This window comes from Squalius cephalus (assembly GCF_949319135.1).
Source record: "Squalius cephalus genome assembly, chromosome: 5".
NCBI classification, from domain to species: Eukaryota; Metazoa; Chordata; class Actinopteri; order Cypriniformes; family Leuciscidae; genus Squalius; species Squalius cephalus.
This window is the reverse complement of record NC_137126.1, coordinates 39,563,789-39,588,848: the sequence shown is the minus strand read 5'-3', so window position 1 is coordinate 39,588,848 and position 25,060 is coordinate 39,563,789. Positions and strand designations below refer to the sequence as shown.

The window sequence follows — 25,060 nt, the reverse complement described above, 5'->3', positions numbered from 1 at the left end:
GAAAAAAATAGTTATGATGAGTAGATTGCTTCTATTATAATCAGTGTTGGGGATCAGTGTTTAAAAGAAATGTTACAATATTGCGTCATTCCTTTAAAAAGGAACTAATTGCATTACTTTTTATGAAAAGTAATAGACTTTTCTATTCTAAATAGAAATGGGGGGGGTCTAACCGTCTCCATTGACTTTGTATTGCGTGAAGCTGCCTCCTTGTCATTTCTGACTTGGCAAAAAACAAAACAAGATGTATTTATTTTTCTGACAAGCAGATGTAATGAGACCTGTTTTCCTGTTTGTTCATGTGAGGTTCGGCATATAGCCTATAAGCGAGGACTGCCCCCTTGATTCATATGGCTCACTTTCAGATATGAACAAATACTCTGGAGCAACAATTAAAGCTCAAAATTATAAATTAAGTTTATTTAAAAAATAAAGAACTCATTTTTCTTTTTAACCACAGGCATAACAATAATATTAATTAATGAGTGGAAGACCAGTTCATCCGAATAACTACAAACACTCAAACAAGGGGACTTTAACACTGAGCTGTAAGTCACTGACTCTTAGCTCTAATAACACTGAGCATCCAGTCCACTGTACAACGGTTTGCTAAGTCTAACCTGATCAGTTTAGATCAAAATACTTAGTAGAGAGGAAATAAAAAAGATCTGCAAAGATGAGAGCTGCCTAAACACCGAAATGAATGTACGATAGGGAGAACTATCTAAAAAACTGAAACGCATCTAAAGTATCACAAAAACAGCATCAATCTGCTGGAGATTATTTTATCCTCATATACTCATCTGCTGTGAATGTATTGAAAACAATAAGTTGTAATTAAACACTGTACCGTAACCTCCAAATCGTTGATTAAACTAGGATTAAATGACTTTTTATAATATATTTTTCTTCAATACACCCTATCAATCTGAGTTATAGCTATCTGGCGTATATCGGAGTTTGGAGGGTGAGAAATAAAGCTAACCACAGGGCAATAGGTGGATAGAGCTTTAAAGATGGACATTTATACTGTCATGGAAAATATGTTTTAATTATAGCCACCTGGCATATCCAAAAAGATTGATTGTATGATTGTATCTGTACCTAAACTTGGCCTACCTGACCACACTACCTGAATGTTTTGTACAGATAGATTACAATATATTTTTTTTATATATATTATAGATTTCACTGAGATTATCATTGAAAAAAAAAAAAGCTTAATTTGAACGCAATTCAAAAACAACAAAGACATCCACAAATTATGGACCAAATGTTTGATTATAAAAAGGTAAAAGAAACGTACGTTTTCAGTATAGTGCAAAGAGTCAGGCGTTTACTGAATATTTAGTGACTGGCTTCTCATTTCTGCTCACAACATCTAGTCAAATACAATTTCACGGTTTAACACATGTCCGTACACAACCCTTGAGAGCATTTCAGGCTTTATCTTATGGCTTCAAGCCAAACAGACACTTTAAATTAGAAAATAAAAACATGCAAATACAGTTTAGATTACAAAACAAATCTCAACTGACATACCTAAAAATGACTAATAAAATAACACTGAGAAAACCATCAGGGTTGCATTACAGGCGGAAGCAGGATCAGTTGTTGTTCTCTTTGGTGGTGATGGTAACAAGTTGCTTAGCGGCCTTGGCGATGTCATAAGCGCACTGGATGACCTGCTGGGTGACCAACTGCATGTCCACTGCGGCGCTGCTGTCCAGAGGAGACGCTTTCTTACACTCGTTCTGCAGGCGGTTTGCGCTGGACGTTAATAAGCGCAAAGAGCTCCTTGCTGTCTCAGAGCGTGGTCTCTGTGGACAAAGGCCAAAATACAGAAATAAATACGCATAAAATACATACAGACTATTTTTTTAGTTGTTCAAGACTTGGCTAACTACTAAATATATGTCCAGATGTCCTCAAGAAAGCATTTGGACACTTAAGACATTTAAATGTATACAAATATTTTAATGAATAATATATAACTGGGGGGGGGGGGGGGGGGGGGGGGGGGGGAACTGCAAAATATAAAATAAAAAAGTAATTAGTTATCAAGCAAGTCTGAGCGGTGTGTGGGATTTCTACTATTTTTCTAGTTGAACTGAACGTCTATCCGACGCACACACATTAAGATTTGGGTGTGCGAGGCATTATATTTTAGAGTGAATAATATGTAAAATTAAAATAGACATATTTATATAATATTTATAATACTGGAAACACTTTACAATAAGTTTCCATTTGTTAACATTATTTTACTGCAATAGTTAACATGAACTAACAATGAAAAATTCTAGCATTTATTAATCGTAATTTCAACATTTTCTAATATATTATTAAAATCAGATCTGTTCATATTATTTTATGAACTTGAGCTCACTGTTAATGTTAGTTAATGCCTTAAATAACAATAACGAATGGGACCTTCCTGTAAAGTGTTACTATAATATACATTTTTAAATAAATAAATAACATTATCAAAACTGTGACCTACAGTAAGTGTCCAAATACTTTGTGGCCACTGTACATCCAAATACAAATCTAACATCCTAAATGTACGATATATTAAAAGCTAGATATAAAGCATAGCCTACTTTAACAGCATACATACGTACAGTATATTCACATAAATTAATATGTACAATAGCAAATCTCGGCTGCATGATTTTTATTTTGTCACAAAATGTAACTACAGTATATTATTGCCCAGCTCTTTATCTAAAAGTTCAATATATGTATGTACACATATATTCCTAAGTATGTAAAAGTATGTCCAACTTTATTCACATACATACAGTATACTAACGTAGGGCGATATATACTATATAGCAAATCTCAACTTCTTGATTGCTTGTATTGTCACAAAATTATATCAACTATATTATCACCCAGCTCTAATTTGCTGAATGCAACTACAAAGCATGAAGATACTTAAACATATACAAATATTTTAGTGAATAATATATATATAATTAAAATAAACATATTATTTAAATAATTATTTATATTGAAATATTATAAACAATGAATACTATAATCACGTTATAAACATTAGCATCATGATTTTCTGTAAAGCTCCTTTGAAGCAATATGTATTGTGAAAAGCACTGTACATATACATTTTACTTGACTGTCTATAGCTTTTTTTTATTGCATTTATGAAGTGTGGGGAGAAACTGCACACCTTGGGGAAGAGGGCGGCCATCTCATTCACAGCCACATGTATTCTTTCTGCGCAGGGTATAAAGCTATTGGAGGAGAAAATGATAGATACTGTATTAAAATCTCAAAATAAAAACCTTCAGAGGATGGAGCGCGAAAAAAATAAAAAATAAATCAAGCTAACCACAGAGCAATCGGTGGATAAAGCTTGACATTTATACTGACATGTAAAATACAAATATATTGTGTGGTTTACAGATTTTTTTTTTGTCTTAATACCTTTTGTTGAATAATATAACTGACATATTTCAGTTATTTAGAGATATATTTAGAAAATATATGGAATATATTTGGCTTTAATTTATTTATAAGTGCGTTTATAAGTCAACATTTCTGTGCATTAATCCACCAAAAAGAAAAACATGCATTTTTTTTAGTTGTGCAGCAGACAAGATGCAGACATTTTCAATGTAATGTAGTTACATTACAACATTTTTTTAACTACTTTTTCTTTTCTTTCTTCAGCAACTTGAGAAAAATCACACAGCTTATTTTGCAATAAAATTCAAACCAGTGCAAACCAGAAAGATCAAAAGTTAGATGGATGTCAGTACAAAGAGAACCAAGTGCACTGACATGAGTTCCTGCAAATAAAGGGGAAGTTTAGAAGACAATGCAAACTGATACAGGCCTTTGGCATTACCGTAGACATACTAGTAATCATGCGTATTGCATTCATGTTCAGATTAGTGGGTGAGTTCTGAAGAGAGAGATAGAGGTAGACACTGTGCCTGTGAGGCAGGGACAGAGGCCAGAGTACCAGGAGGCAGGGTTGTTGGGGTTGGCTGGGTGGGGAGCTCTGAGGCCGAGGGACTGCATGGGAGACGGGGGCTTGTCTGCCCAAGGCACCAATGTGCTGAAACAACCCAGACTGTGTCTAAGTCTGCGGACACTCTCCCTCTGCTCACATGGTCCACTGGTTGGGAAAGAGACAGATCGGGACCCAAACAGAGCGTGGCCCCCGATGGGACAGACCCCGAATGATGAACACAGACAATTGAGAACAGATGGAAAATGGAAAAGGTATGAATGGAGAAAATGATTCATTGGTTGGGAAACAAGTGAATTACGAAAACAGGCACTTTCCATGAATGGGGTACAATATGCATTCTTTTATTTTTTAAAAGGTCTATATAAAAAAAGGGTAGCGCTTAACCTTCAGAAAGTGCTCAATGTCAACCTCTGGAGGTCAAACTAAATTCATTTTCTATTAGTTGTATATGCGTTATATGTAGTTACTTTACTTTGACTTTACTTTGATTTTATTTTCCATAAATAAATAATCCACTTTTCATGCTTGTGTATTAATTTAGGTGATATTTCATCTGAAATATCTAAAAGTTCTCACAACTAAAAACACTGATTTGTGTCTAATGCTTTAAAGAGAAAACTTTTTGGTCACTAATAATCGTCAAAATATCTTCTTTTATGTTCCGCGTAAGAAAAAGTCACACAGTTTCGTAACGACGTGAGGGTGAGTAAATAATGACACTTTTCATTACTTAGGTGAACTACCCCTTAAACTAAGTCATGGGGAAACAATTTGTACCCAAGCCCCAAAAATGTACATGTGAAATTCTTTAATATGTGGCAGAAGTTACCAAAAGGATGTGACCTCAGATTTTTTTGATGAAGGAAGAAATCGGAGAAGAGAGATGTTGACATTGGATGTCTCACCTCTCATGCTTGTTCTCCTGTGCAGCCCTCAGCAGCTCCTGGATGTTCTTGGTGATCTGCTCAGTTTTACGGATGACGTCTTCTGTGCTGGGCAGACTGGGGTCAGGCTCAGATTCGTGATCATCCAGCTCGGGTATCGACCCGCTCTCTCCCATCCAGCCACTGCTGCGCAGACGACATCTACGGCCGAAGCTGCAGGGACGGAGGAAGTCATGTACAGTAAATGGAACCAAGGAGTCAGGGATGAGTAATGCTTGATGCATGGTTACAGAATCATTCGTTTGTTTTCTCGCTTTGCTTGGCTAAAAGTCGAGGACAGGCCGTTCTTATTTTCAGAGAAAAAGGGCTGGTTTTGTTTGCCAATAGGAGTGAGACCGGAGTTATTTCAGGTCATATGAAAGAAAGCGCACACATACCCAGAGTCGTCCAGATCAGACTCGTTGACCGTGTTATCATAGTCACCATCAGACACACTGCTCTGCTTGTCAAATTTGGAGGCCTAAAGAGACAGGAAAGGACACGGCAAGAAAAACATGTGACGTCACTAAATGCCAAAGGTGGCAAGCAATGAAACTGCAGTGATGGAATTGGCCATTTCAGCATGTTTGCTAGTTTTTGCTATTAAATTCAACTATCTGCATTAATGGAATGGTCAATAGGGTAGAAGCAAGTGTTTAGCATTAGATTCATTAGATCTTTCAAGCACTAAACTCTGACAAGTACGGAGCCCCTAAAGGGACATGGTGAAGAAAAAAAGGAGATGGACGGAAAAATTATTTGGCAATGCTCAACTGTTTTGCGTTCCCCTGAAAAACTTTGCGTTCACTCGCAAAGAACACAAAAGTTTTGCAAGCGAACGCAAAGTTTCTCGGGGGAACGAAAAACATTTGAAGGAGAACGCAAAAGCATTGACTTTTATTATTTTTTTCCACCACCATGTCCCATTTAGGGGCTCCGTACTAAAGGGACATGCTGGTGGAAAAAAGAAAAACATAAAAAAAATAAAAAAATTGTTCCTTCATTCATTTTTTTTTCCACAAGCATGTTCCTTCCGTGTGAGGTGAGCAAACGGGTTAGTGGAGTCCTTAAAGGTCCCATATTGTCAAAACTGAAATTTCCTGGCATTTTTCATGATAACTGAGGTCTATGGTGCTATGTAACTTCCATATAAGTTTCAAAACAGTCAATCCACAGACAAACGCACACAGCCTGCATAAAGTAGCTGTGCCTTTTCACGAGCCGTTGTGACTTCCGTATAAATGTGATGTCAGAACTACTCAGTCACCGCCTACACCAATGGTGGGTCACTCAGAAAACAACAGGCCAATCAGAAGAAAGGCTCATGAATATTAAGTAGACAGGCCAAAATCGACCTGTTCTTGGCAGAGCTCCTGAGAAAGGAGTTGTAAAAAATATATGGTTTTTGATACTTATACTGCAAATATATATTCTTAAGGACATCAAAACCTAAAATAAAACTTCAGAAAGGTGTACAATATGGGACCTTTAAATGTGGTTACGAGAGCAGTCTAAGATCAATAATGTTAATCAATAATGCACTTCTAGCCAAGCTCAAATCTACCACATTTAACTGAGTGCCAGTCTCCATACGTTTTGTTTAGCAAGAATGCATTAAATTGATCTTACGTGACAGACAGCAAAGACTATTACATTGTTAAAAAACATTTCCATTTCAAACAAATGCTGTTCTTTTGAAGTTTCCATTCATCAAAGAATTGTGTATCACGGTTTCCACAAAAATATTAAGCTATTATTCAACATTGATAATAATAAGAAAAAATCTGTATCTGAAGACTGGAGTAATGATGCTGAAAATTCAGCCTTGCCATCACATGAATAAATAGAAATTTTATATTAAATTGTAATAATAATGAACAATAATAAAACATTTTACTGTTAATATTACTGAGACTTCTTTTACATTTTTTTTTTTTTTTTTTTTTTTTAAATCTTACCGACCCCAAACATTTAAATGGTAAAGTATCTTGAATGCACTTATAAGTCCAAGTGCAGACCAGCGGATGCGAAAGCTAGCTATGAAACAACTAGTGTGTCCTCGAGGGTAAAACTCAGAGTTACAATTGAATCTAGTTCATGATTAGAGTATTCCTTCACAGAGCCATAAAGCATTTACAGTAAAGCTGTTTGACAGTCTCACTGGAGCATGATTTACTGTGCTCAAGGAGATGAGGTAATGGGGTCAGACGCCAGCAGCACTCCGAGTTGGGACATTACTAAATTAGTGTAACAGAATATTATAACAATTCCGTATCAGGGCAACATGACGCTTGGAGAACAGCCACATGATGTCTGAATAATCAAGCTAATGTTCCGTTGAACAAACAATCACTCTTCTTCTCTACACACATCTCCTCGTACTGTACATAGGGGTGTAAAATGCATCAATGCATTGTGATACATTGAACTGACAATTAAAAAAAAATTAAATACTGTATTAAATACTGGATTTTTCAGAAAAATATGAAACTCTTGAGCACTAAATCAGAATATTAGAATGATTTCTGAAGGATCATGTGACACTGAAGACTGGAGTAATGATGCTGAAAATTCAGCTCTCATCACAGGAATAAGTTAAATTAATAATATTATTATTATTTTAAAATATATTAAAATATAAAACAGTTTTTTACTGTATTACTGTTTTTACTAATTTTATTTATTTTATCAAATAAATGCAGTCTTGGTGAGCATAACATTTTTACAAGCTAGTGTATTTAAAAGTTTTTTTGGGGTAAAATATATATATATTTTTTTTTTGTTAATTTAATTCTATTGTCAGATCGATACTTTTAAAATTAAAATTGTCAGACCAAATATTTACAGCCAAAAGTGCTAAACAGCCATGAACAAGACCCACAATACAGTCTCTGTGACATTAGAAACATGGATCTAAATATGGCTGTAATCTGCACACACAAAAATAAACAAGCTAATCCAGCTCATCTTCATATTGCAGCCCAGAGCATGAGCAGAAGAGCATTCCAAGGCATCCTGAACAGATGCGTGAGCAGCAGTGGACAAGCCCTGAGCAGTGCGCCCTGGGAATGAAGACACAAGCCATGAAATATATGTGCTATTTATGGGGATGATGAAGGCAGAAATACGTATCAGTTGAAAACAGCAGCCCCTGGAGGGTTGTCGGAGGGACCGCTCATGCATGCTGATGCGTGGAGCACAACAGGAGTAGGAGGAAAAGGGATGGATGGGAGTAGAGGCGGCAGAAGATGAGTTTGTGAAGGATGGTGGAGAGGAGGTAAGGGGTTCTGGGAGCTTTCGGCCGGTCCCACGAGGAATGGAGCTTGTCAGGATGTACTTAACCCTTTGTGCACTCTCATACAGCAAACAGGACGGGGAGGATGAGGAGGAGGGGAGAGATGAGGAGGAGGCCACAAACACACCCTTTCCGGTCTAAAAAAGGGGTGCAAATAAGACTTAAGACAGAATGAAAGATATACCCACCCTCCCCCCACGATAAAGAGCTTGGAATAAAGAACAAGTTGATATAGTAACTTTGACTTTTGTAAAACTGCATGATGTTGTCAATAGAAACTTTTGACAAAATACTACCGTTTAAAAGTTTGGGACTCAAAATCAAAAATACAGAAAAATGGCAATATTGTGAAATATTACTTCTTTTTTTTTTTTTCAATTGTATTATATATATTTTTTAATGTAATTTTTTATCATCAAGAATCTTCAGTGTCACATGATCCTTGAGAAATCATTCTAATATGCCGATTTGATGCTCAAGAAATATTTCTTATGATCAATGTTGAAAACAGTAATATATTGTGGAAACCATGATACGTTTGTTTCCAGGATTCTTAGATAAATATAACATTCAAAATAACAGTTTGTTTGAAATATATATCTATAACATTAATTAATCAATTTAATGCACTTTTTCTAAAAGTATTCATTTCTTTCAAAGAAAAAAAAAAATTTGTACTTACCCCAAACTTTTGAATGGTAGTGCATACATTCCTAACATTTCAAGTTGTTAGTTATATAAATGAATATTAGTTAATGTATTACGAACAAACAAATTCACAATGAACAGTATTAGATTTTGAAATGAACATTAACTTAGATTAATAAATGCTGTTAACACTTGCAGCAAACATAACCTTGTGAAAAATGATAGAACCCGGCACAAGTGTTAAATAACGACTGATGAATGGTTTGAACGAAGTTTGAACAGCTCTAACATTTGCATGCTTTTGAAAATAATCAGTGGCATTAATATGCAGTAAAAGCGATGGAAAACCATAGAGTTAAAACATTTTTTTAATACAGACACTCGAAAGGTCAGTAAATAATGAAAAAAGGAAATGGAACAGGAACTTACATTGTATAAAAGACAACTGAAAATAAAATACTGGGCATTTTACATCAAGATGATATTGATGATACTGAAACTTGTGAGCCAGAGTAACTGACATGTACAAAAAATATTTGTTTTTTAAAACAATGTCAACATTTAAAAATGTTTCCACTGTGAAAAAGTAGTACCCCTAAATAATTGCTTAATACTTTTGAGAAAAAGAAAAGGTTTAAAATGATGTACACTGACTTGAGTATGTCAGTCATGTTGAGATTTACACATTTAAAGCCAAATACTACTCATTTATCTCAGAAAACTCTAATTATTAAACACTGGTACAACATCGTATTAGCCAGCGAAACAAAAATTGCTTGGTGCACCTAAACCTGTGATCTGAAATTCTATGTACAGTTACATAAAGCAATGACTGTGTGACTTGTGCATTGAGTTGGCAATAAAGACATGCTTTGTGAGTCCCGAATGGCACATGAAATTAAAACAGGAAACAGAAATATGATGAAATAGCTGCTACAGTATGTGAGCCAACAGGACACAAAGTGAAGCAATACGTTGAGTGAACCAAAAATGTTCACAAATGTTTATTTTGGAAACTCTCATGAAGCGCTGAGAATTGGAAACATACCATACTAGCATGCCACAACATTAGAGAAGGAAGGTGAAGAAGGAAAAGAAGGCGAGAGGCAGGTCTTTACTTACATAGGTTGGGAAGGGTTGCAGGGTGGGGAAGGTCTCCTCGGGGTAAGGGGTCTCTCCCTTGGGGAGAAAGGGCTTCAGAGCAGAGCCGGTTTCATACATAGACATGGGGCGGCTCGCCCGTGCAGACAGCTGGCGTTTCAGGGCAGAGGAGGAGGAAGAAGAGGAGGAGGGACTGGAGGGATTGGGGTGGTCAGGGCCGCCGGGGGCCTGATAGGGTTGTTGAGCGGAGACCTGCCGCCTGAGAGAGCTGTTCTCGCTTTGCAGAGACTGCAGCTGAAGAGAAACACGAGTAAGCGAGAGAAACGCATAGAAAAGCAGAAACTGTAGCAAAGCTGAGCGTACAGGAAAAGCTGTCCATCAATAGATGAATAACAATGATCAGTGTTGCCCGTTTCAGGCCTGCTGAATTTTTACATTACCTTCCATCTCAAAAATTAGTAATTTACAAAAATTACAAATAAAAAAAATAAAAATCCTTTTTTCTACAATTAAGTTGGTTGAAATGGCTTTAAAAGTTGGCATTTGAAATTGCCAATATTATGAATATTAAATAGAATTATATCCAACTTTTTAGAGGATTTCTAAGCTAATGATAAATTAAAATAATTATCAAATTTAAATTATATATATTTTTTTTTTTATATATTTTATATTTTATATATATATATATATATATATATATATATATATATATATATATATATATATATATATATATATATATATATATATATATATATATATATATATATATATATATAAAAAAAAATGTATTTTTTTTTTTTTTATTATTATTATTTTTTTTTTACTTTGAAACAAAATGAAGCCATTCTATAAAATTTAAGGACATTTATTTAGATCTTATAAAAAACCAACAGTAGTAATTATTTGAGATAAATTATGAGGAAAATTTATTTTAAATGAAGTTAAAATCTTAGGGGAACTTTGAATGAATAAGGAAAAAAGGGATAGAAAAGAGTTAAATGGAGTTGCTCAAATCCAAGTTAGCATGCGGGCACGGGTATGCAATGTCTAGACATGTTCACAGAACAAGCGTGTTTAAGAATCTACAGATTCACTCTGCAGCTCAGAGAGAAGCCAAATAGCTCGAGCCAGACGCATTGGCCAGGATCAGAAAGGAAATGCAGAGCGCAATAAAAGAGCCGAAGGACTTCACTCATGATAACATGATTTGGGCCATCTCGATTTTCAGATTTCCATCCAATGCAAAGCCACACAGTTTTATCACACAAATGTCACAATGGTATAATTATTCTAATCATTACAGTTATAAAAGTATCTGAAAAACATAATACACAACTTTTGTGTGGGAAATACATAATTCACAACCACTTTCAAATCATCATACATTTTAAGCAAGACCTTTAGCAACACAACAAAACTAGTTACACGTTCTTTTACGAGAGGACAGAGTAGTTTTGGTCATAAACAGTGAAGACCTTCTGTTAGGCCTACATTTTAAGTACACTAATCACCATATTCTATTTTAATCATTGAGAAGTGTAACAGGAAACAGGCTGAAACGGTAACTTCCTTAAAGGGATAGTTCACCCAAAAATGAAAGTTATGTTATAATTTTCTCACCCTCAAGGCATTCCAAACATGTATGAACTTTTTTTCTTCTGCTGAACACAGAAGAAGATATTTTGAAGAATGTGGGTAACCAAACAGTGGACGATCGTTGTTTTCCATATTTTTAGGTGAACTATCCCTTTAAACGTTGGGCCGTTGAGGGACTGCTCTTATTTTATCACTGAGAAAATATCACTAAAAATACTGTTTGATTTATTCAAGACTATATTAAACACACTTCAGTGAGTGTGAGCAAATTCGCTTCTCTCCTCTCTGTAACTACTTTATAATTTATTGTCTTTAGAGAATATTCCTTGAATGGGGTTCAATGTCTATGTGAAAGAGCTATATTTCTAACTATGTTCACATAGAAATGACAGTAAAGGCTTGAAAGGCTCCAAATTCAATTCAGAATTATTATTTTATATTCAATCCATAATTGTATCTCATTTAAATTCTGGAAACGCTTGTCTAATGTACACACATATAGAAACAGACAATTAAAACGAGTCATGCTGATGCAAGAGCCAACTGCTGAATCAGGTTTGCAGTTAGGGAGGTTAGCAATAGCATGCCAACTTATCTCATCTGCAATCAAATGCCAAAAAAGTCAGTATGTTTTGGGTTTATGTCATTGATAGAGCATCTTTTCGAGTGATTTAGAAGTTAAGGTCATGCTGGTTATTTGAACACTACGGCAGATATTACAGGATTATTTTGACATCAGCATTCCAGAGGATTTTAAGAATCGTAATCGTTCAGTCAGACGGGACTTTTAGGTCACCTGCAATTTTGCCCCCTCACGTGCGAGAAGAGGTGCAGGTGTAGGGGTTAGACAGTCTTGCTTTGTTTAGGAGCAGAAACGCTGCTCTGACCAGGGCGTTCAGCGCTCACTGCTGAATCTCTGGTACCTTTTTCTGCATCAATCTCAGCTCTTCACTCAGATTACTGTTGGCTTTCATCAGTTCCTGAATTTTGGCCTCGGAAGCGGAAAGTGCGTTTTTCACCTCCAGGAACTCCTGCACTGAAATCGGTCCATCGGACAGATCAGAGTCCAGGCTCTGAGGGGAAAAAGAAGAAAGATGGAAAGATGGCCAACATGTACACATGTACGCTGGGATGGCAAGAACGGCTCAAAACAAAATTCCTAAAGCTCCACCGGCTTACCTTAGCTCTGTCTGCTTTGCCTATTCGTAAATCAGTATCTGTTTTATCACACAAATGTCACAGTGGTCTAATTATTCTAATCATGAACATTTATAAAAGTATCTGAAAAACATAATACACAACTTTTGTGTGGGAATTTAAATACAAATAATTCACCACTTTCAAATCATCATACATTTTAAGCAAGAACTTAAACACAACAAAACTAGTTACACATTCTTTTATGAGGGGACAAAGTAGGTTTGGATCATAAACAGTAATTCCATTATGTTTAAAGTACACTAATCACCATCTTCTATTATAACCTGAAACGGTCACTTCTTAAAAGGGATAGTTCACCTTCGCTCTGTCTGCTTTGCCTATTCGTAAATCAGTGTCTGTGTCCTCGTCGGACGCCACGCTGTCATAGTCTGGCTGGTCGATTTCCTGACTTTCACTTCCATGACGACTACCCACACTTTTGAAGAACACGTCAACATTGTCTATGAAGAAGTAGACAACAACCATGAAACATCAACAAAATCTATAAAAGAAAATCAAAGACTGGTGTGTGTCTGAATGCAGGCTGTACCTTTAGGACTTGAGACTGAATTCCCCAGCTGGCGTCGCTTTGCATCACTTAGAATATCAATCACAAGTGTGGCAAATTCATGAGCGTTGAACCTTGCCAGCTTTTGTCTTCCCTGGAAAAGAAGTTAAATCATGATTTTATTGCATATTCACCATCTGAACAAACATCTGGTCTTACGGAAGCCCTGTATAATTAGAGCCCAATTAGGCGTGCTTCTTTTCAGGACACATTCTTGTATTTAAAAACAGCTCAACCAGGGGGCCAGGGCCAACTAGGGGGACTCAGGATGACACAAAAGTATTTAAATTAATAAATGATTATTAATATATTAACATAATCTAACTTTAAATCAAAATGCTTCATATTAAAATTATATTTATTTTCATTTTCCCCTCAAAAACTGTTTTATTGAAGAACATACCACTCTGCAATACAGAACATAATTTATAGAATCACAAAATGAATTGTTAATTTTAAACTAGTCACTGGAGTGAATGCGAACATGATTTATTGAAAATATATAAGTGGTTCTTAAGTCAATACTTTTTTAATGGCTTGTCAACTTTCCATTCCTCCGCTGCATGATTCTATTCAGCGCTGGATTCTAGTTGTCAGCGCGAAACACATTTTTGTGCACGTGAATGCTGATTTTAGCCACCACTGGATTTTAGTCCGCGCTTGGGCGCTGGTCTATGACTGGAAAAATAATAGATTCGTTGCAAAAAGAAACGATACATAGCTTACGTGTCGCATTAAACTGGCAGATTTCAGAATGTTGTAGGCAGTTCTATTGCAGGTTTTACATGTTTAATCTTGTCTTGCCTGGATCTTTGGTGTAAACTCGTGAACGCCCCCAAGAACACTGGAGCGAGATTTTTGAAAGGGGGGCGATCAAATGTTCAGTTGTTCTCTAAACGCCCCCGTTGAGAAACACTACTCTATATGGAGCAAATGAGCTGTTCCGGTGGGTCCTAAAGTCAGTTCTCGAATTTTCTCTTCAGAATGCATTCAGATTCAGATACACACACATGTAGACATTATGAAATCATTTTTTTGGTAAAGTTAGTGTTCATTTCGAGTATTTTTTAGGTTTTTCTATGTATACTGAAACATTATTGATATTCCATTCATTCCTAAGGGAGTCAAATTGACCCCTGATGGACGGATTTGTTACTTTTTTTTTTTATTTCAACCACATAAACTCCTCAAATCCAGTCAATTCTTTCTCCTTCTGAAGTCTTGGACTACTCTGATGAACACTCAATTTAAAAAAAAATAATAATAATTAAAAATAATTTTCAGGTCAAAATGACCAGAGGGAAGGATGAGCACAACTTCTCATAAAATGCATCTTTGTGGTTTGGGTTGTCTAAGCAAACTGTTGGTGCATAGCAGTTTTGATGCCATTTCCTTTTTCATTAATTTTGTGGCATCTCTGTTTGCATGTTCGTCTGGCACATTTCTGTATGGTGCACTTTTAGCTGCAAACACTGCATAAAAGGTGCTATAACAAGTTCACTTGTCAAAGTGCAATATCTTTATTTCCTGCTAAGATGACTTTAGTGAAAGCGGCAAAACCTTCGGTGCAGTACTTGCCTGGTTTCGTGTTGAAGAGTACTCTGGGTTTACAGGAAGGAAAGGCACAACTGTTGTCTCTGTTACCAAAGTGCTGTGGTTCTGAGTGGCCAGCCAAACTACACAAATACAAAGACAGCGCGTCTCACGCTTTGCACTTGTATGATGTACATTTCATGAGCCTTTTCTTTCCATTGTTCATCACTTGCTGATTATCTCACCTGCATCTGTCTCTCTTCGATCCACTTCATCGTACACATCCATTGCTAATTCCTCAAACAAATGATCGCTGAGCTGCAATTATATTAGTTACATAAGTCATCCGTGCTTGTCATAAAAGCATGTTTAGAGACAGGTTAAATAGCAAATAAAGATGCTGTCTTATAGATCAATGACTGGCAGATAGAGGGGGGGGGGGGGGGGGGACTTAACGGCCATCTGCTTTAGAAAAGCCCAATGATTTACTCTGTGCTCGTAGTGTTGGGGAAGCTACTTTAAAATGAGCTATCCAAGTAACAAGCTACAGTAGATAAACTTCAGTTAAGCTACCACAGCCTACTAGCAAAATGTAAAGGGTGCAGCTACAAATGGTATAATTTATCTCTGCAATCAAAGTAGCATTTATCTATTACAAAACAATGAGGAAATGGATTTGCATTTGCTAGTAGATTGTATTCAATTATGGTTGACATCATTTGAACAGATAAACTGATACTAAATAAAACTAGTCAAAAACAAAGTGATGACCCTTTAATTGAATATTTCGCTTAATATACCAACTTAAATTCATAAAGCAGAGTTTAGCTCAGTATTTTGCTATAAAACATGATTAAAAAAGAATTTGGAGGGACTTCTGTTAATGTTTGAATAAAACAAACCATTAAATTGTTTTGTTGATTTACACTAACTGTCCAAACGTTCTGCTTCACTATTGAACTACTGTAATCCTACTGAAATATGTACTGTAGTTAGATTAGCAGCATTTTACTTTTAGTTAGTTACTCCCCAACATTAGTGCTTAGTCTTGTTCTGTTTGGAGGCTATGCTGATACATTGCTTAAAGTAAAAAAAAAAAAAAAAATTTAAAAAGTAAAATAGAGGACTCACAGACTGCAGTTTTCTTTTTGCAGCTTTTGCAAACTCTGATAACTCCAGACTGCTATAAAAAGAATTAAATAGTACAAATATTAGTTTTTTTTAATTATTAAAATAGCTTTATCATCAAATCTGTGATGGTAAAAGCTAAGGTGGTATTTACATAACTGCCATGTAAAATACTTACACATTTCTTTTTCATCAAAGACAGCAAAAAAAAAAGAAAGAAATGGCAAGATATTAACATAAAATAGAGTCAACTTTAAAACCTTGCTCGGATCACTATCTCAGCTTTTCAGAGATGTATTCTGGGATGCAATCAAAAGATTCAAAGCATGACCAAGCACATCCCCGAATACTCCTCTACTATAGAACAAACTTCTATAAGGGTGGCACCAGTATCATTAACAGGGGAACATCAGAATATATCAGATTATTACTACCTGTCCGCCATCTGTGGTATAATGAAATGCTGTCCACTCTTGTGATCTGAAACACAGAATGATGACAGTACTCATTTACAACAAACTGACAATCCACTGACAAAGATGCACACTAAAGCATAAACACATCAAGCTCACTGTAACATCACTGTGGTATTTTATTGAGGCATCTGGCACTTTGAAGACTATAACCCATCACCCGATCTGACTAAAGTAAAAGCATGCTGTAAAATGGCTTCATTAGCATAAACAGCTGGATATGAAAACATCAGTTCTCATCATGATAACACACTGACTCACCAGGCTTACGCCCACAGAGATAGAAGGCCAGCCTGTCTGTGAGCTCATACTGTACTTCCACCAGTCTGTCTGCCAAGTCCTGATGGCCAGCCTGCCTGAATACAAACAACACAATGACGTTATGACACATGGCTTTTTATTTTTGAACTTTTAGGTCCTGTGCCAAATGCTGCCCTAAGACCTTCTATGAAATCTGCACCAGTAATAGGGCGCACAGCAGGCCCTCTGAATCATAAAATAACAAATGGGACAGCATACACACCCATGGACCAGTGTTGTAATTAATTCAACAGAAATAGAAATATAATTGATTTGCTTTATTAGTTACAAAGGGATCATTTCTAATTTTTAAGTTTTTCATCATGCTTTATTTCAGCTTTATTTCAATTACCAAAAAAGCTGAGATAAAGCATGATGAAAAACTTAAAAATTAGAAATGTTCCCTTGGTAACTAATTGTAATAATATATTTCTGTTTTAATGTGTTAGACCGATTTTACGATTTCAAAAAGCAACGTGTGAAAAAAATCTATATCTCTAGTGCTGTGTCAGTTTGGTTGCATTTTTAAGACCTTTGAAAGTGGATTTAAAGGGATAGTTCACCCTAAAATGAAAATTTTATGTTTTTTAACTCTCAAAGTGACGGTAACTATTGACTTGCATTATATGAATCACCAAGAACCACGGTTTCCGCTAAAAATCTTTACTGTTCTACTGAAGAAAAAAAAAAAAGACACCTCATCACATTAAAAATGACAAAAGCACATAACATATTTTTTAACCTATAATAGCTTTCCTGTAGCTCGAACAGTAGAACGCTGGCGTTCAGTAGAAATCATGGGTTTGATTCCCAGGGAAAGCAAGAACTGATAAGAATGTTAATGTGTACCTTGAAATGCAACGTAAGTAACTTTGGATAAAAGCATCTGTAAATAATAGTGTCTAAACAATACTTAAATAACACTACCATGGACAAGTGAAGGCAACTGATAAATAAAATATAGTGTGTAATCTATAAATGCAGAGTTATATGCCCAGTGGCATGGGCCATCAATGCAGTAGCTATTGATTACCTTGCATAGTTGATGGGCGTTTTGCCATTGGAGTCTGGAGCCCCAGGGTCTGCCCCATAAACACAGAGAAGCTCAGCCTGACACACTTGCCCCGCTTTAGCTGCTATGTGCAGCGGGGTGTTCCCTTTCTCCTGTTTAAACCAGAGCAGAAAAGTTAAAAATGCATTTTGTATGTAACTGAATATGATAAATTAAGGCGAGAACAGAGGTTTTTACCGGGTGGAAGTAGTTGGCTTGAGCTCCAAGTGACAGTAACCGCAAACAAGTCTCAAGATTGCCGGTTCTAACGCTGGAGTGAAGTTGCTAAAGAATCAAAAACAGTGTGCATCAATAGAGACAGTTCAACAAACCTGATAGCACGCAGACAAAAACCTGATGCACCTTAGATGTGCTAGGCAGGGTTCCTCAAACTCGGTCCTGGAGGGCCCCTGTCCTGCAGAGTTTAGCTCCAATACTGATCAAACACACCTGAGCAAGCTAATCAATGTCTTCAGGATCACTAGAAACTCACAACTAGGTGTGTTTGATCAGGGTTGGAGCTAAACTGTGCAGGACCGAGTTTGAGGAACCCTGTGCTAGAGGAACCATTTCAATTTATAATTCAACAATAATAATTTAAGTCAAACCTGTAAAGATGTCTCATAATGGATGCATCACATATTTGGATTTCGAAACTTTTTCCTTACCTTGCTTAGATCAGCGGCTGCTGTACTGTCGTCATCTCGACAGGGTAAACGATGGACGTAAGCCAGCATTTGATACTTTGCTTTTATAAACTCTGTCTTGTTGGGGCTTTTTGGGTGAGAGAAACAATGGAGGTATTAGAGCCAGTCAACAGTTGGGGGAATTGCTTTATCTCAGTTACTATCTTTTTTTATATAAAACAGTTCAAACTTTTGGGGTTGGTAAGGTTTTAATGTTTTTGAAAGAAGTCTCATGCTCACCAAGGCTGCATTTATTTGATCCAAAATACAGTAACATTGTCAAATATTATTAAATGTTTAAATTAACTGTTTTCTATTTTAACATATTTAAAAAATGATATTATTATTCATTTAATTTATTCCTGTGATTCTTCACAATCTTCAGTGTCACATGTTCCTTCATAAATCATTCGAATATGCTGATTTGGTGCTCAAAAAACATTATCATTATTAACATTGAAAACAGCTTAATATTTTGGTGCAATTTTGTCCCCAGGATTCTTTAATGAATAGAAAGTTCAATTTTAGTTTGAAATGGAAATCGTTTGTAACATTATACATGGCTTTACTGTCACTTTTAATCAATTTAATGCATCATTGTTGAATAAAAAATATGTATCTCACTGATCCAAAACTTTTGAATGATAGTGTATAGCAAACATACATCATTCTGCTATGTTAGAAAATGTTTCAAAACAAAATACTCACTGGATTTTATCCTGAGGATTGGCTTTGCGTTTCCCGCTCATGATGGATGACGGGTCCAGCAGAGTGTGCTCCCATATTGCATTAGCACCATTGTTGTATAATGTCTGAACCATCTGTGAATGAGAAAGAAATTGAGGGCATACATCACAAGACAAAAATCCATTATGACAACATGCTTCTTTAAATATGCTCTGTGAGTCACAGTCTCTGTTGGATGGGCCTCCAGTGAGGGCGCACGCCAATAAACTGTTTTCTTAGAACCATTCAAAAGACTCTTTTGATGGATTAAAAAACACAGATCTGTAAATAAGAATGTGGAAAAATGTACTACACAACAAGGACACATTAAATGAAAAGAAACATTATGGGATCAAAGCAATCAGTCGAAGAGAACAGGAACTTGAGAGAGAAGATGCTGCAGGCTGTACAAGAAGAGCACATTAATGAGTCTGTGACTGTTCCTCGTGTTCAAATTAAAAGAAGACAGGTCGTTTTAGAACAACAGACTAAAACAATGGCTATTGTTATCTCTTTCTATGGAATTTACATTGAGATTGACGTTAAAAATTACAAGAGAAAGTAATTAACTGAGAATTTTAAAAAATTATTACAATTGCATTAGCATTACAAATATATTCGTATATGAATTTTTTCTTGTCAATGTCTTGCCTTGTGATAATGAAAAATGTCAAATCATTGCACAAACTGTATTTTTGAAAATTATATTATAGCTGACTAACGAGTTCATGGTCACTGGATATGGTTTTTCTGAGGTAAATGTGATGTTACATGACATTGTTTACAAGCTGTTTTACTGACGTCTTTCCACGGTTGAAACACTGATTGAGCGATTCCATGTGACATGATACGGATTTCGATAAGTTGTACTCTATCTTTTAACACACTTTCAGATGCTCATTCATTTTTAATTCGGATTGTAACTGGTATAATTAAGGCAGAAGAGAAGATCATGTGCGTTCCGTGCTGATGCTTCTCTTGAGCTGAGCTGCGCCAGAGCGATAACGGCCAAAACGGTATTTATGTTTTTGAATTTGTAAGAAAATGGACGTAATTTAAAATTTGAGACTTTGTTTCATATCAATAGTAACCACAAAGATTATTGCGATTTATTGGATGGGATGCGCGCAAGAATGTTCCATTCATTCATCAACTGAAAACAGGATGACTAATCGATTCTTGGGATTTAAATGAGAATCTATTAAAATCGAGAAATCAATATTTTTTACCCAGCCCTACTAAATAATACCTGTCTGTATCCTTAATTTTGACCGTATGGAGCCTTTCAGCAGCAACTAAGTATTCAACCATTTATAGGACAAGTTGATATATAAAATAAATGTGACAAGTTGATCAATCAGCATTTATTTTTTATTTTAAGATAATCTGTATTAGCCGATTAACCAAAGTTAGTGCTTATCTAGAATCTATCAACAACTTTGTGAGTGGATTATTCACATTTCCTTCTTTCAAATATTTTACCATAAACTCAGAACTCTATATATCAACATCGACTAGGCCTATTAAACAAAAACCCATCTCAGTAAACCACTACTTTTAAATATGCCTCAGACTAAAGATGATTACTATAATGTCAAAAAGATGAAGCAGGTTGATCAGTTAAAAACAAGAAGTATCAAAAGGAACCCTATAGGGTGGCTATTTGTATATGAGTGGGCTCACCTGTAGTTGGGTGGGCGGCCAGGAGGTGTTTGACAAATGGCGCACTTGCGAGTTGTGGCGGCCCAGGCTGCGGTGAACGCCGCAGCACTCGTCACATATCAGAACTCCTCTGTTCACAGACGCCCAGCGAGGATCTAAGGGACCCCAGGAAAATCAACAGATTCACAGGATGTAAACAACAGCGTGTCTCAGAGTCAGCAGTGTGTTGATCATTGATCAATACACGACAACGCTAATGGAGCTTTTTGGTTGGTGCGTGAGAATGGAAACAGAAACACAACACTTTTAAAAGGCTGATGTATGAGAGATGCTTCTTAGTAGAATGCACTTAAGAAAATGAACTTAGTATGCACAAAGGAATCATATCATCACAAATGAGAATTAAGAAAGCAAACTTTTTCATTTCATTTTGACTTTAAAATGTATTTTTACACTACAAACAAACATTTTACTTTAAAAATGCATTTGGTGTATACATAGCATGTGTATTAATTTGCTATTAATTTGATAAATCATTACTAGTAGCACATATGTCTAAAATGTAGCTTTGATAATATGCATGTGATGTAATATATGACGACAACTAAATGTGGTGCTCAGTTCTTCCTTATAAGGCCACAGTAGCAAAGGGTAAATGTCATCCTTTCATGTATGGCTGTAAACGCGCTAACTTCCTCTTACATACACATGCCTCAAACCACAACAAATGCTGAGCAGCTGAGCTTTACTTCCAGGGTATGAGCAGGTGAACTGGGAAACACTGTGGCTTCTCAAAAGCGCCGTCTACTGCAGCGTGATTCTAAACTGGTTTCACTTCAGATTCAGACACTGAGCATAAAGTGGCAACCGAATACACAAACAAATTTGTTTATCCAACAAAAAAAAAAAGTAAACAGAGATGTCTCAAAATCATATAGTATTAAAAAAAATAGCAAATGAACTATATAAATACAACACTTTTTACATAAAATATAGTAGGCTGAACAGGATTTTTTGTAGTATTTGTTAAAGCATAACCAACAGCAGAAGAGTGATTTAGCAACAGAAGATATGGAAAGTATTATACCTCCCTTTAAACCATTTTTGGGTCACTCACGACCCACCAGCTGAGACCTAGATCACTCAGAGTCACCACAACACTAGACAAACTCTACGACCTAGACTGAGACAGAATCAACACTTGTCACTCAACACTTGTCACATACCAAGAAAGTTTTTAATAGAATGTCATACATAGTCTCCCTCCTTCACTGAGTCATGATGCCAAATAAGTGAAAGTGGGGTCAATCACACTGGACCCATGACTAATGTGTCTGAGCAGTCCCTCCACCCCCCTCAACTTTTCCCAATGACAGATTCAGGCCAACTTGTGATTTCACTTCCTTCAGAAACAACGATTTGAGTCAACGCTTGAGAGTGTCAGAATTCCCCAAGAACAGAGTTTTGAGGATTTTATTTTCAGCCTGATAACAGGCAAACATTTATTTTCATTTCTGCAAATATTAATGAATTATTATTATTTTTCATTCTTATACGCAAGATTCAAATTTGAACGGATATATAAATCACCAGCCATTTTTTTTAACCCTGTTGGGGTCTTTAATCATTTTAGACCGAAACAAATATACGTTAAAAACTTTTGCAATTTTTGTACTTTATTAAAATGAAGGTACTACAAAGGTGCAAAACTAGGTAACTTTTGTAACACCTGCTATATGAACACAAAAGGCTAAATGGTCTTAAATAATAGTTACACTAGAACTTTGTGGTCAAAAACGACAGGCACAAGAAAATGAATGGGAAATACGAAATGTGAAAATACAGAGCAATTTTTTAAGCCTGATAATACACTTATAAGGAACTAGGGAATAAACATTCTTATATATACAGTATTATTTTCAATTATTTGTATTATTTTATATAGAAATAAATGGTGCATCATTCATTTAGAGGTGAATATTGTCTAGTACCATGAAATACCCACAAAATGTTAAGGAAAAAATATTATTGAAACGAAATATAGTACATTCATTTTTTAATAATAATAAATTTAAAAAATATGCTTATTGTCTTAGGTCTATTTTGACCGCAGAGGATTACAAGTGTTAGGGTCTAAATCTGGACTAAAATGCATGCTTTTACTTCGTCAAGGGAGCAGGTCATTAAAGTCTCTGACACTTATGAAGTTAGTGACCAATTTGGGTTTCACAGCCATGGGATATATGATACCCCAATTGCATCAGTCTACTAGAAACATGAGTTATCTAAATTAAAAACCGATCCACTGATAAGCAGAGAGCAAAAGTCACTTCCCTTCATGCACAGGAAATATCAAACAACAGCTGCAAAGAGGCCAAGGGCCAGAATCAAGCATCATTCCTCTCTCACCCTCATTCTCCCTCCCTCTCCGAGCCAAGGGCTGATCTCTTCCCCATCAAGTGCTGCAGCGGCTAAAATAAAACCCAGTGCTGAATGACTAAAAATATGCACCCTAATAACAACTGCCCAATGATCCCTCCTGACATGCTGGGGCAGCCCAGGCCAGCTGGTGTCTGAGGCGTAACAAATCAATATGGGGAATGAGGAGAAAACAGAACCACAGAACAGAACCAAACAAATCACAGGACAGAAAGTTCATATTTTATAGTTTTAACACTAAAATGGGTCTATCCTAAATACAATACACTACATAAATGAAGGCCAATGAAACTGTTCTCTACACATTTATCAAATAAATGTTGTTCATGTCATTTATAGTCTTAGGAGGTCAGATCTCTCATGAATTGTAGTTATTCGTGGTCAATGCATTTATCACAAAGACAAATTATTACACATGAACACGGTGTAGTTGGATGTTGGATGTTGTAGATGTTTTCACTTGGAATTCCCCTTGAGGGTCAAGCATGTTTACCCATTTCTCCACAGACAGTGAAGCGAAGTGAAGTGAAATACAATGATTGATCACAAGCCTTCACAGCATCATAGGATGCTGAAGAAAAACCAGCAAAATTTAGTCAACACTGCATGCGGTGTCTCGGTCACAAAACTCACTAGCTGGAAAAGAGCAGAATCTTTGGGCTCGCGCAAATGAAGCCTAAAATGCTGTCTAGGTAGACACCACACTAGGTTTTGAGCCACGGCCAATGGCAATACATCATCATGCTCCAAAAAGCACACATTTACCATCCATTTATTTCCAAATTTGTATAGAAGGTTGATTTATGGTCTAAATCATATATTTGTATAGCTAAATGTTATCATTTGGTCACTTAATTCGGTAATATCACCTGGTTGTCCAGTGCAAGTTGAGTCTTTTACTAAAAATTCTATAGTAGCAGAATATACTCACCCGAACTGCTGCAGTCCGCACAAACTTCGCTATTTCGCAGCCGTTTCGACATCCTTGTCTCCGGTAACGCGGGTATTACCATCTATTATCGACTTAGAATCGTCTACGGATAAATTTAAAGCATGCACCGCTTTGACATAATGACGGGATCCGTTTAAAAGTATTGTATCACTGAAAGAGGATCTCATACCCGAAGAAGAGGACGCGCATACGGAGGAGATAGATGTGTGCGAATCGGTGCGAACGCTGTAATAATATGTCGGACTGTCTGTCTAGCTTGAAATTAGGACAGACGAGTCAGGCAGTGGAGCCTCTGTCATGATACATTAAAAACTACACTACGGAAATGCTTGCCAGTAACGCATCAGATCGCAGTAGAGTGCCATCTGCCCTCCCAGACCACACATTAGAGTTTATAGTGACGATAAATCAGCTTTCTAGCGCTGCCTGGCCTGACACACAGTGGACAGACGCGTCACTGCAACGCGTGAGATGTTTTATTCATTTATCCATTTATTTACAGGCCGTGAGACGATTATATTGAATAAGTAAGTCTGAAAACAAATAAATCCTCTTTATGTTATATCTACAAACTCAAATGAGCCAAACAGTGTCGGAAAATGAAATGCAAGGCATCTAGGCATAGCATCTAGGACGCGATCTTCATAACATACTGCCTTCGTACCCGCGCATGCGCAGGAGCGGTTCCAGTCGCGAGCCGCTCCTGATGAGCTAAAGATCATTTAAAACACAGAGGCGGCGTCGCGCTTACCCTCACAGGCGAACGAATT

At 36.3% G+C, this 25,060-nt stretch overlaps 1 protein-coding gene across 7 annotated transcripts; it reads right to left on the bottom strand.

The window, feature by feature from the left end:
* Positions 1–394: 394 nt before the first annotated feature.
* git2a (G protein-coupled receptor kinase interacting ArfGAP 2a) lies at positions 395–24,802 on the bottom strand. Of its 7 annotated transcripts, XM_079873155.1 has the most exons (21): positions 24,270–24,670; positions 20,921–21,054; positions 19,220–19,332; positions 18,494–18,599; positions 18,024–18,110; positions 17,808–17,938; positions 16,736–16,830; positions 16,436–16,481; positions 16,005–16,056; positions 15,119–15,191; positions 14,919–15,016; positions 13,323–13,434; positions 13,091–13,233; positions 12,496–12,645; positions 9,992–10,264; positions 8,269–8,358; positions 5,325–5,407; positions 4,909–5,100; positions 3,992–4,147; positions 3,194–3,257; positions 395–1,820 (listed from the first exon to the last, which is right to left on the bottom strand). In XM_079873155.1, exons 1-21 carry the CDS (start codon positions 24,349–24,351, stop codon positions 1,608–1,610), a joined length of 2,493 nt encoding a protein of 830 aa, XP_079729281.1. In that variant the 5' UTR covers positions 24,352–24,670; the 3' UTR covers positions 395–1,607. The 7 variants fall into 7 exon arrangements, with proteins under 7 accessions (XP_079729281.1, XP_079729282.1, XP_079729283.1 ...); XM_079873156.1 differs by lacking the exon at positions 8,269–8,358 and having other exon boundaries at positions 16,433–16,481; XM_079873157.1 differs by lacking the exon at positions 8,269–8,358.
* Between the last annotated feature and the right edge of the window lie 258 nt (positions 24,803–25,060).